This window comes from Molothrus ater, chromosome 6 (genome assembly GCF_012460135.2).
Source record: "Molothrus ater isolate BHLD 08-10-18 breed brown headed cowbird chromosome 6, BPBGC_Mater_1.1, whole genome shotgun sequence".
Lineage (NCBI taxonomy): Eukaryota > Metazoa > Chordata > Aves > Passeriformes > Icteridae > Molothrus > Molothrus ater.
The window spans coordinates 1,223,036-1,236,258 of NC_050483.2; the positions used below are offsets into that span (position 1 = coordinate 1,223,036).

Here is a 13,223-nt window from a genome sequence, read left to right on the forward strand (position 1 = left end):
AAACATGGAGTCAGATCCTCGTCTCTTCCCTCATCCTCAGACCCCTGTGAACACGGTCACAAAGGCTCTGATGTTACTTGCAGCATTGAGCCCATGGATGCTGGTTTGCATCTTGAGATCATCCCGGGGACATTTGGAGTCCTCGTGCTGCTGAGCTGAAATCTCCCCACCACTGAGTGCAAGTGTGCTGGGAGCCTCCAGCGGCAGCAAACTGCTGCTAGGGAAGATGAAAACCTCTTTTTCTGTTTTGTACCAGCTTGTGCTGTGACACTTAGCTCCAGCAGTGGACTGCTGTTGTGAAGGGAAGTAAGATGGTTTCCTTTCTGGGGCTGTTTTTGGTTCAGTCATTCCCCACAGGGACAGTGAGTATCTTCTCAATGACTTCTTCAGGAAACCACACCACAGTTTTCCTCTGTCATTGCGAAACTGCGCTTTGAGATCTGAGAAATGAAGTGATTGATGAAGTTAGGAATTGCATTTCTTTTCAGAATAAATCCCTGCCTGCCTTGAGCACGGCTGCCTCTTGCCTGGGGGAACCAGAGCTGATGGGGCTTGTGGAAAGAGGTCCTGACTCTGGGTGTTGACCTACTTTAGCAGTGACCTTGATTTGCTCAGAGGTGTTTGTGTACTCGTGATCAGCTTTGCTGCATGATTAAGCTGGTCACGTGCCATCTCACTTTTTTTTTAAGGGACTAACAGTAAGATTTATTTTTGCTGTCTCATTAGCCTTGTTTCAGGGGATCAGAGGAAGAGGAAATGCAAGGAAGGGGAATCCCAAGGAGTCCCAAAGTACTGTAGAGACAAACTGTCATGGATACAGTGACAAAATACCGTTTGATTCTCCTCTGTAGGAGAATTCAATCAGGAAGTAGACTCCATGGCATTTTTTTGAAGTAGGTCCTTAGAGTACTTTGGCAACAAGTTTGGCATCATAAATGGAAGATTTTAGCTTGGCTTAAATATATGGGTAATTTTTGTGGTCCTCCTCAGAGAGAATTTCTTTTAGGCATTGAACATCCAGCAAATGGAGGCTGAAAAGACAGAAAATATTCAATTTCCTAGGATTTTAAGAAAGCCTTGTGAAAAAACATTTCTCTGAACTGTTCACTATTTAGTGGGGCATGCTGATTTTTGCTCTGATCATTGAGTTGACATCTTCTTAACTTTAAAACTCATTTCAAGAGACATGCATAGTTCTTAACTCCTGTGATGCTAAAATGTAGGACTCTGATTGTTAGGACTGGATGAGCATTTGGGACAGGGTAGAGAAAGGGCTGACTGAAAATTAAATTGAGAATTCTGATCTTTATGTATTTTTTTCTGCTCAAATGGTCAAGACACTTAAAATAGCTGCTTTGAAACTATCAAATATAGACAGGTATAAAATAGCACAGCTGAAGGGATACTTGATTTAAATTTTTTTTCTATAAATCTGATATGAAATTTTTGTTTGAAATGAACAGCAGTTTGGTTTTTGCATTAGTGCAGGGTGACTTGTGCAGTGTTCTGGTTCTGAAGCTAAAATGCTGACTGTTGCAGGCATTCCTAAAGAGAGAGGTCTGGGGTCAACTTACAAACCCTTTTTCCTCCACCCCCTTTTTTCTTTGTTCATTCCAGCTCATCCCAGCCTTCTGCCTCAGGTCATCATAGGTGGTCCATGAAGTTTCCTAATGCAGTAAAATGTGAGTTCAGCCTGCACCCTCACATAGAGAGGTGTTCAGAAACACACTAAGTTTAGCTATAACTAATTTCTGCACATTGACTGAGAGAAGAGGATGGGTTGGGTCTGAACCTAGCACAGATAAATAGCCAGTGACTGGTTTTACTGGTAAATTGAGATGCAGCAACCTCATCCACCACAGAAACACCACTGAGTCTGTAGCTGTTGGGCTGCTGGGGCTAAGAGAGACAGCTGGGAAAATAGGGAGACAGTAGGGCCTGACCTACAAATAGCTATGGGTGTGAATGAAAGCCTTGCTAAACAAATGTGGTTATGGATTCAATGGCATTTCATAATTTGACTTAATTTTGTACTGATTTAGCTTTGGTCAGTTCTGGTGCCAGCTGGCCTCTTAATGTGCCTCTAGGAGTATGTCCACACATTCTCAGAAATGGAAAAGGGGTTGGGTTATTTATTTGGGAAAGGAGCACAGAGGAGTTGTTGGGTGAGATGGACAATGAGCCCTCAGCAACACTTTGGATGCTGTGCTGCTGGGGCAACAGTGATCCTCCCTTCAGTAGCTGGTGGTACCAAGACAATGACTTGCCTGACCTTACAGTGCCAGGAGCAGAAATTTAGATAATTTAAGCTTGTGAAATTCTGAATTTGCTGTTCTGGCAGAGCTGAAGAAAATGATAACAAGCAACTTTAGATTTTTTTTGGCTAATAACTTCTATCATGTCTACATACATGCTTCAGCAGAATTGGTTACAGTGTGATCATGTTGACAGGATGTTTGGCTTGTAAACTCCTGAGAGTGCCATGGGAGCTGCTTGTTCTGTGTACTTGGGCAGTTCTACTGCTGTCACAGGTTGGAAAGGCAGTCAGGATGTTCACAGGTGCATCAGTCAGAAAACTGTGTGTCCAATGGACTTTGGAAGTTTCCTTGCAGGAGGAAAATATCAAACAGTTTCTAAATCTTCCACATTAAGTTTTGCTGAAAAACTTGTTTTGTGACAGCAGTGTGGAAGGGAAGGGCATCCGTGTGTTTGTAGTATAGTTGGGAGACACATCTGAGGGCTTGAGTTGCAGTGTGGGATGTGCATTTTGTATAAAACCTGAAGCCTGCACATGTTTAACCCCTGTCCTTCGAAGATGCTAACTGCTGTTACAGTGGAAAACAAAACAGTGAGCCAAGCCCAAAGTTAGGACCACCCTTAGCGTAAGGCAGTCAGGACTGAAGGGTAAGTCTGTCCTTTGCTCTTTGACAGCAATTTAACTCGTTCTGGCAGCAGATGTGCTCATGATTGTCATCCTGTGATCATTGTGAGCAGAGGGGGTTTGTGCAAAGACCAGAGCATGGTAAAAGGACCAAATAGGAGGTGGTGCCAGAGATTCCTTCTGCCCAAAGCCATTGGAGAGGCACATCCCAACAGCTAACCCTTTGGTGGGATAAAGCTTCTACACTTTGTAAGGAAATGAGTATTTGATCCCTGAGCTGGAAACATCCATTGCTTTCGTAAACTGTGACTAAACTAATTGTTTTTAAGGTGTTTTTTAAGCTTGCTGGTTTTTCCTCCCATTCAGGTTTTTGAAAGTATTTGACCAACAGAACATGAGGCATGGAAGAGTTCTAAGGTTATCAGCTGCTTTGGGCTGAGCATCATCATCTTTGCCCAAGTGGATTTAGGCTTCCAAGACAGGCCTTCAGGTAAAACCTCTTCTCTTTCACAGCTGATGCTATTTAGCAGGGAACTTTTCACAGGGTTTCTTCCAACAGTGTAATTATTTGCAGTCTAGAGGATTAAATAGTGAAGATTTGAATTAGTTGCAGTCTAGAGGATTAAAAAGCCAATTAGATTAATTTCTACCTTTAACTAGACTTCTGTGACCACCGTTGGGTTTTAATATTTTTATTTGTGGAGTCTGCTGTGCAGAGTGTTTATTTCTGTGGAAATGTTCTGAATTCAGTGGAAATTGAACTTTAAAAGTTTGTGAGCTCTTATATGACCTTCAAATGCAGAGACACATTAAAACAAGTGTTCCCTGTCAGAAATATTCCTGTTAGGAAGAAGCAATTGGCTGGCCAGGTAACATAAGAGTAAGCCAAGATCATTCTGACAGATCTTTAAAGACAATTGTGTTACATAATGTATTTTGAGAATGGTCATGGTCTGTGTGCAATACTCTATACAGCCATAACTGGAAAAGGAGAAAAAAAAACAACTGCTATTTCTACAGCAAGAGGGAAAAATAGAAACTGAATATTGCAGTTTTTAAGAATGCTAAGTTTTTAAGAATGCTAAGAGATAACTTTTTTGGTTAAAAATATGTAAGTGTCTGCTTATATTAATGCAGTGGTTTTGGTTGGGGGGTTGTTTTTTATTTCTTCCCTAATGTTAGACAGTCCAATGGCAGACCAAAGGATGGACATATCTTCTACAATTAGTGACTTTATGTCACCAGACCCTGCTGACTTGATCTCCAGTTCCCTTAGCACTTCAGGAATGGACTGTAATAGGAAAAGAAAGGGAAGCTCAACCGATTATCAGTAAGTTGGATTTCTCTTGATTTAGCACTGCTAAAAGGAGGTGGTAACACAACAATACAGTGGGGAAGACTATAGAAATATTTATAGCAGTTTTTAAATAACCTCTGCTTTACAACCTGCTTCAAAGGTTTTAATAAAGAAGAGAGCTACTGTGCACTAAGAGCCAAGTTCATTATTTAATAATAATAATAATAAAGCTGTCACCTCAGTGCAGCTAGAATTGAAGGCTATCAAATGGGGTAAAGCTGAGAAGAAAAACTTCTGGCTGTTGGGGGAATGGAATTAGTACTGATGAAATGTACTGTGTGAAGGTTGATTATATATTGACCATTTACATAGGAAGTACAATGTCTGACTAACAGAAGGGGAAGATAATAAATTTATTGAAAAGTGGAAGCAAAACTAGGAGTAGTTCCTTTTCTTCACCTATTTTTTGCCTATTTAGTCACTTCCTATCAGTGTGCTGCCATCCTTTACCTGATGAAGCTATTTTGGTCTCTCATTTGAATATGAATCTGAATAGTCTCTGGTTTGAGGTATTAGAGCTGTCTTTCTTTTAATCAACTGGCTTAATCTTGTAGTGGTTCTCAGCTGTAGAAGGTAATCCCACCACCTCTGCTGTAGAGCAGTGAAGGGCACAGCAGAGTTTGCCAAGCCCCCAGACCAGTTCCTGCACTGGGAGCAGCAAGAGCAACCTACTTACTGCAAGTGCCTGTGCAAGCCTCCTCTGCATTGTAATTTTACAAAGTGTGGCTGCAGGGGAACTTGTGAGTGGCCACATCCATTATTCATTCATTCAGCCACAGAGTCCATTTTTATGTAACTTAGCACAGATTTTATTGCTGAGGGCCTTTGGATTGTTGGCAGCTCTTTTTACGAGGAGGAGCAGAATTTTTAATCCATGCTGAGCATCACAATTAAGAATTAGATTCTTTTTAGGAGAACATAGGCACAAAATATTTAAATACCTCTCTGAACTGCCTTTAGTCTCCCTGAAAAGCGCATGTGTCCCTCTAGTTGAATTGAGTACTACAAAATTGAGTGAACAGCCTCAATCCTACCAACTTCCTCTTCTCTAGAAAGAATTTCTCCATTTTTATTCCTCTGGGTAGGAAGCATTACTCAAGTCCTCTTTTCCAAAAGACAGCTTGTTCTTGTAAGATATAATTCTGCCCTTTAGGTTTTGTCTGCATTTTTTAAAATGTGTGAAAACTGTTTCCTTGAATCCTTAGTAAAATAACTTTACTTATTTTGTAGTCATATACTACATACCACTACTTATCACATAGTCATACCATAGTTCATTTTGTGTTGCAAAGTAAATGGTGGATACTAAATATTCCTCTTGGAAAGCAGAATTTAAGGGAGGCTTCCTTGACCCCTCCTTATACGTGTATGTATGGGCAAATGTTCAGAAATGCTACTGTTCAACTTCTGTTAATAGTTTTGTTACATCAATTATCCAAGTGCCCAGTTTGATGCTTCCTGTACCAGTGAAGCCAGGGAATAAGGGAGGCAGAACCAGTGTTTTAGGGGGGTTCTTTGATCACCTCTGGAATACAAGCAAGAGGAGTCATCAGCTGCAATTTCAGCTCTCCACAACAGCTTTTTAGTTCTTTCTGCTGCAACTGCTCCAGGAAAATCCCTGCCCAACTTACTGCTGTCACTTGAACAGCACTTCACAAATGCTGTTGTCCAAAGCTTCATGAACAGGACTGTAAACAGTGAATTTTGCTTGGGATTCATGCTTTCAATTGAAATATTACATGATGAGAAAATAAACTGCCCTGTTGCATTAATAACTTACCTTGTGCCTCTTCTAGATTTGGCTTTCTGGGGCTTTTTACACACAAACATCCCAGAGCTAAAGGTGGTGTCACAAGGGCTGTTAAATTGTGAGCATCAGCAGTCAGTGGCTAAGACAATAGCTCAGGTGTGCAGACTGGGAGATGAAGAAAACATTTAGCATTATTATTAATATTATTTTAAAGCTAATCACAAAGATAATTTATATAAGAGTGCAGTAATACTGCACTAAAATGAATAATACTGCACTAAAATGAAAGGCTGCCATGTTTATTTTTAAGAGGGCTCGTGTCCAGTGTTGAACAGGAATAACAGGCATGTTATTGGCTGAGATGAGAAGACTTTTTCATAAGGCTTTTATAAAACATAGCCTCTTATCATGGTAAAGCTCAGTGCTATTTCAGGTCACTTTACAGTCTTGAAGTGATGCCAGCAGTTGGTTTGCATGTAGAAATTCTGTTTAATTTCCTTGTGATATCATAAAGTCTGTATAAAGTTCAGCTTGGGACTTCAGACTAAAGCAAAATATGCATCTATCCTGCTGGGCAAGAATCAAAAACTGAGAAACTTGGGATACTTTATTTTTATTTTTATGTTTTATTTCTGGCCTTAGAGTCCTCTGAAATCCCATTTATCTAACCACAAGGACAACATGCATAAAGCACAGATCTTTCCTTTCTGAAGATGAAACAATATCTCAATGATTTGCATAACATAATTTAGGTTAGTTATTTTATTAGTTTTTCACATTAAGTGTAATGAACTATGCTCTCTTTTCTTAAAAAGCAGAATTATTCTTTCAGAAAGCAGATTAATTTGAATGAGCTTGTTTCTTTAGAAAACGCTCTCTGCTATTGTCCTGTTTTCATTGTGCTTTTCATTTCACATAGAATCTGAATTAGCTTGAGAATTTCAGCAGAAAATGTAAGACATTGTTCTTATTTCCTATATATGGTGTACTTTATTTTTCTTTCTTTTCAGACTCGATGGCTTTCCTTTTGAGTAAGTATAAATATTTTAGTAATTGGTTTCACTTGAAAAAGATGCCCAGTGGTTTTTTTTCCCTGCCTTTTGCTTCCATAGACCTAAAATTCACAGGTAGAAATTAAACCAGAATGAGCAGGCCTAGGAATGTCCATGTGAGCACAGTTGTACAGATTTATGTAAACCAAAACATTCTCTCCTAGTTATCTTGTCTAAAAAAAGATGTGTAGTCATGAGCATTTAGCTTTTTCTACCAAGTGCAGCTATGAAAACTTTTATACTCTCCTCTCCTGCTTAGTTGTACACATGTGGCTACAATATTGAATGTAATGAGGGGGATTGTTTCTATTTTTCATGCCTTTCTCCTTACTTCTTTTCTTCATGTTGAAACAAAAGCAAACCATGTATCTACCCTGAAAGTTGTACTAATTTCCAGTGTGACTGGTTAGTTTCACACAGACTTTTATTCTCTCCTTGCATTTGGCCATCTCCAGTGGTATGTTAATTTAGGTTATTACCATTTTCTACCCCAAAATCAACTACTATAAGGCAAACTGAGCTATAGAACATAAAGGCATCTGCACATGGTTGGGTTTTTTCCCCCTCCTGTAGTTAACTGAAAAACATTTTTGTAACAGATGATATCTTTGAACTGCAGCATGTTTTACTGTCAAACACATCAAACTGTGCCATTTAGTGAGTTCTGAAGGAGACACAACTAATTTAAGAAAATGTTTTAATGTTACAAAACCACACAGCTTCCTTAGTCCTTCCAGGTTGTTGTTTTTATACTCCTATTTTTGTGTTTGTGATTTAGAGGTGGCAGGAATACTTGATTCTGACTTTATGGTGGTTGGATAACAGTTCTGCAAGTCCTGCTGAATTTGTGATGTGTTGCTTTGTTCTGTTTCTGCAGGGAAGGTATGGATACAGATAAAGATGACCAACATGGAAGGTACTGTTGATACAGTCAATGAAATCTCAGTTCCACAGTTCTGACACAGGATCCTGACTGTGGATGCCTGTTCTCAGTGTCACTGTGGTCCCAAATTATTGCTTTGTTGGGATGAAGCAATAATCTAAACAACCTTAGTTTAAACAACATGGAGCAGACAAGCTAAAACACCCCCAAGTCTGAGGTGCAATGCTACAGATCCTGATCTTTGCTGTAGAAAGGTTAAATAAGCATTCAAATTCCAAAAAAAACTGATATTAATGAGGATCAGTAGGATGTGAGATGCAGTAAAAGAGTTGGGTTGAGTTCTTTCAACACTGTAACTTTGTGATGTCATTTCTTAACAGATTGGAGTATGCAGACCAACAAGGCAGGATAAAAAATGCAAGGTAATGCTCTAAACAAATATATTTAAAAGAATTGTCTCTTTCTTTTTGCCATGTATGAATTATCTGTGCATGTTTCTTCTGCAAATATCTTTTTCTAGCTTTGACCTTCCCTTATTTTTACATATCTTTGCATTGTTGACATTTTTCATTAAGTTTGCATAGAGTGAAACAACTAATTTGGTGAGTAACTTGGTTTTAGTCACCTCATTGCCGTTGAAATTGAAGCCAGAAATGTTTCTGGTAATGTTACATTCTTCATCATTCTTCTTCCAGACTCCATAGTGGGTTGTGAAAGTGTTAGCAGTGAATCTTAATTTGGGAAAATATAAACCTGACCAACACTGGGTGTGTTTTCTGGCAAACCACAAGCTTGTGCTGCAACCTTTCCCGTTGCTTATAACTGTTCTTTACTCAAATAATTCACAACAAATATCTGAAGAGTGTCTCAAATATCTGCAGAGTGTCTGCTGTCCTTTCCATGAGGATAACAGAGTGGCTCCCTCACCCTGAGGAGCTTGCTTTGGGCATTGTTCCTTGTGCTTCATGTACATCAAATATCTGAAGAGTGTTTTGCAGAGATAAACAAAACTCTGCAACTTTTGTGAAAGTTGTAAAGCCAGTATGTTTATGACAACACTGGACACATGTGGAGATTGCTCTCCTTAAAAGACATGTGTGCTTCTGGGAAATTCAGGTCCCTTTTTATCCCCCTCTCAAATACATATGCATACAATTTCACAATAGGTTCATACATATTCATTTTCACGAATTTCATGTGACGTTTCCTGCTAGTTCTTCTTTATCAGAAAGAATTCCGAGGTCAGGTTGACCTGCTCTCACAGCAGTGTCTCCGTCTCTCTCTATCACCCTCTGTCTCTCCCCCCCTCCCCTTATTTCTGTCTTTCACTGAAGCAGTTTCTCTGAGCCTAGGCTTTTTGCAGCTAGACTACACAGCAAACTACATACTTAAAGATGTACATTCTACTTAAATCAAAATGGATTTCTACCCTGGAAAATTTCTACTCTGCCTCAAGAGTGTCTGCTGTCCTTTCCATGAGGATAACAGGGTGGCTCCCTCACCCTGAGGAGGGTTGCTTTGGGCATTGTCCCATGTGTTTGACGTGCCCTGCTCTGTGTGTGTGTGTGCAGGGAGGCTCACAGCCAGATCGAGAAGCGGCGCAGGGATAAGATGAACAGTTTCATCGACGAGCTGGCCTCGCTGGTGCCCACGTGCAACGCCATGTCCCGCAAGCTGGACAAGCTCACCGTGCTCAGGATGGCTGTCCAGCACATGAAAACACTTCGTGGTGAGTTCCCTGGGGTTGCAGGGCTATTCCAAGTGGCATTTCCCCAAAGCCACACTTTTCCTCTCCCTTTTTTGCCCTGAAGGAGTAAGTTAATTTGTCACATCCACGTTCTCCAGAAAAATCCCTTTGCCCAGGATTTTTCTCCTGGGAAGCTGAGAAGTCTCAGAGAAAAAGGAAAACAGTAAATGTCTCATTTGCTTCTCCTCTGTTTTGCTCGTTGGAATGTGTTTGGAGATTGTTTACCACAGGTGATTGTTTGATTGGATTCTGGTGTGAGTTGTTTTGACTCTGGCCAACAAGTGCCAAGCTGTGTCGGGGCTCTGGGAAGTCCTTTCTGTATTCTTTAGTATAGTATAGTTTAGTATTATTTAATATAATATAGTATCACAAAATAATAAATCAGCCTTCTGAGAACATGGAGTCAGATTCATCATTCCTCCCTGCCACGAGGGTCCCCACAAATACAATATTAATTCATTTTGGGAGGATTCCTCCCTTCTCTTAGCATCTGATGCTCAGTTTTCATTCGCAGCTTACTAGTTCATGGTCCAGTAAATACCCTGATGTGGCTGGGGGAACCTGGGGATGAGAAAAGGATTATTTTCCATCCATTTATCACTACTGCCAGACTCCACTGCACCAAGGCAGCTGGGGCATGTGGGGAGAGGGAACAAAGGGCTTAAGGGCAGTGCACAGTTGATTGTGGTGCACTACTGAGCACTGCTCTAAGCAGGCAATGTACCAGGTTGTTGGATAGAGAGGTTAGATTTTAGGTATGATATTCCCACAGGACTTGTAAGGTTTTCTGTTTGTACCTTTAGGTCTGTGTGAAAAAATAGAGAGTACTTTGAAAACTTAATTTTGGTCTTTTTGACCAGTTTCTGTTGCAAGCACTTGAAGGGAAACACACAGGTTTGGAAGAGTTGAGGTTGTGAGAAATCACTGTGTGTTCCTAAAGCTTCACATGACTGAATCAGTGCCTGGGTACAATTGGTGCTGTTGTTCAAAGCTTTAAGCCTTCAAGAAATGCATTACTGAGAAGAAAAAAGGGATGCAGCTAATGGTAAAGAAGATCCTGGTGATTGTTGTCATTTCTAGGAGAGCTGGTGCCTTCAGTCATATTTAGCCTCACAGTTTTGGAAGGCTTAACTTTCCTGCCACTGTCATTTGATGAGGTTAATACTTTATAACACTTCAGTGGTTACTAATCTGACTCTCCTCTGCCTTTATGAAGAGAACAGAATGAGAAGAATTACTCCTTAATAAATAGCTGCCTCATTTGTTGCCAATTTTGGGGTTTTGGCATTGTAAGATGATGTCATTGTAATGCTGGGTTTTATCTTTGGCTTGGAATGAGAGAATTGATTTGTAAATTCCTCAGTGATGATTTGTTTACATAACCTTGTCATGTTTTACTGAGTTATAAGGTGAAGAAATAGTTTGAATGTTTTTATTCTTTAATATCTTATTGTTATAATTTCTAATTCTGAGACCAGGCCATTAATCAAGGACAGCCTTTGGGTTCAAAACTATGGAATACTTTTATATCTCAGAGGCATTTAATTTGCATTTCTAATGCAGTACTTGTGTCTTAGCAAAAAAAGCTTCATCCTTTTTTAAGTTAATACCAACAGAGCTCGTGTTGATAGTAAAACAAAAAAAAGTTCATTTTGAAGAACTCCTGCAATGAACAGCAGCCTAAGAAGGAGCCAAAGGAAGATTGCTCATTTAAGTGTGTAATGTTGGTGATGTGGGAATTGTTTGTTTGTTTCCTTTAGGTGCTACAAACCCATATACAGAAGCAAACTACAAGCCTGCTTTTCTATCAGATGATGAATTAAAACACCTTATTCTCAGGGTATGTTCCAACTTTTAATTAAGAGATATTAATATCTGTGACTATAGCTCTCCCAAAGCCCACCACCAGTATTTTTCTGCCTTGTCTATCAGCTTAAAAATGTTTTGATTATGGAGGATAATTAAGAAATCTGGAGCCTACTTCACAGAGTCAGTGTGTTTAATGATGACTAGCATTTCTTAATTTAAGCAGGAACGTTGAAGAGGGCAATTTAGATGGGAACCATTGGAATCTTCAGTTATTACATGTACAAACCACATGAATAGTTTTCTTGTGGGCTTGCTGCCCTTGCTTACCTTGCCATGATTTTCAGTGTACAATGATACAATGAACACCTTTTTATTGAGGTTACTGATGTAACATGACTTAGTGTGTTTGGCTGCCTGCTGTTACACTGCTTTTATAGTGTGGGGAGCTTCTCTCTTCTCTCATTAGTCAGTAGTTAAGCTTTTCTAGTGGCTGTGTAATTGTTGAAGCACTGCAGTGTCCAGGTGCAGCATATGTAGAATTTAATTTCTGCAGCATTGTGGCTCTGAAGATACATAATTGGGGCCTATTCCTGCATGCTTGTGTGTGACTAAAAGACAGTACTTGGCAAATAGGAATTGCTTGCCTCTAGGCACAGAAATAAATATCCAGGTTACGGTTGGTTTCTAAAAGAGGAGCTTTTTTAAGTACAGTTAAAATAACATTTTAATTTGAAGGCATTATTAAACATAATCATAATATTATTGGACAAGACCTGGGTTCTTTCTTCTCCTAAAAGTTATTTTACATTCTGGGCACAATGCCCAGAATCGTGCCAAAAAATGTTTGCAGATGCAAAAAACCCCTTCATTGTAATTCACATTTTTTCCTGTTGACTCAGTTACTTCTAAATGTTAAGACAGCTCTCCTAGTGTAGAAATTCTACTGTACACAAAGTGCTTTTAAAGGTTATAATGATGCAATGTGGATGTATAACTTGGGATTTCACTTCCCCCCACAATTAGGCAGCAGATGGATTCCTTTTTGTTGTGGGCTGTGACAGAGGAAAGATACTGTTTGTTTCAGAATCTGTCTTCAAGATCCTCAACTACAGTCAGGTATTCCTTTCCATTTTAAGTACATTGGGTCTTAAAAGATTTGAGAGCTTTTTGATGGTTATGCCTTTATCTGGGGGGGTAGGGAAGAGTCTGTCTTGAAAGCTGAGAGGTGTTGCAAAGAGAGAGAGCTTTCCTCTGCCATGTCATTAGAGAAGATTCTTTCTGGTTTCCATTCAAAGCAAGAGGTGAAAAGGAACTAAATTTAATTCACTGATTGAGGCATTCTGCTCAAGGATTTACCCTCAGGCTTGCAAAAGCATTACCTAATTGCGAGTGCAAGCAAATATTGAAACATCAGTCTGGGGTTTTTCCAGCAGCATCACATGGATTTTTCAGCTTAGTTTTCTTTCTACCTGTTCTGGTTTTGCTTGCATACTTACTGATGGAAACTGGAAAGCAGTTATATCAAAGCCAGGTTTTTAATATATGCTCAACATAAGGCTTAAGTTGGACCATGTATTGTGTAAATAATCTTAATTCTTTCTGTCATCTGCACTCCTCATCAAATCTGAACCTGTATTAGCTTCAAAAGTTTTCCTCAGACAGCATTTAGTCAGGTATATGCTAAATTCATATGTAAATAATGAAAGTGAACATTTGCAATTAGGATTTTTCTTCATTCAAATGT

General features: G+C 39.5%; 1 protein-coding gene across 6 annotated transcripts in view; it reads left to right on the forward strand.

Annotated features, from left to right (window-relative positions):
• The window catches only part of BMAL1 (basic helix-loop-helix ARNT like 1), a 50,944-nt gene that overhangs the window by 22,332 nt on the left and 15,389 nt on the right, over positions 1-13,223 (forward strand). For 2 of the 6 annotated variants that reach the window (XM_036383165.2, XM_036383167.2), the window contains exons 2-9: positions 3,248-3,371; positions 4,064-4,211; positions 6,999-7,019; positions 7,918-7,956; positions 8,304-8,345; positions 9,495-9,652; positions 11,431-11,510; positions 12,503-12,595. In XM_036383165.2, coding sequence (XP_036239058.1) covers positions 4,072-4,211; positions 6,999-7,019; positions 7,918-7,956; positions 8,304-8,345; positions 9,495-9,652; positions 11,431-11,510; positions 12,503-12,595 — 573 coding nt within the window. In that variant the 5' untranslated portion in view covers positions 3,248-3,371; positions 4,064-4,071. Of the gene's footprint in view, positions 1-3,247; positions 3,372-4,063; positions 4,212-6,630; positions 6,741-6,998; positions 7,020-7,917; positions 7,957-8,303; positions 8,346-9,494; positions 9,653-11,430; positions 11,511-12,502; positions 12,596-13,223 lie in introns of those variants that run through there. The other 4 variants (XM_036383168.2, XM_036383170.2, XM_036383166.2 and 1 more) reach the window with 3 other exon arrangements.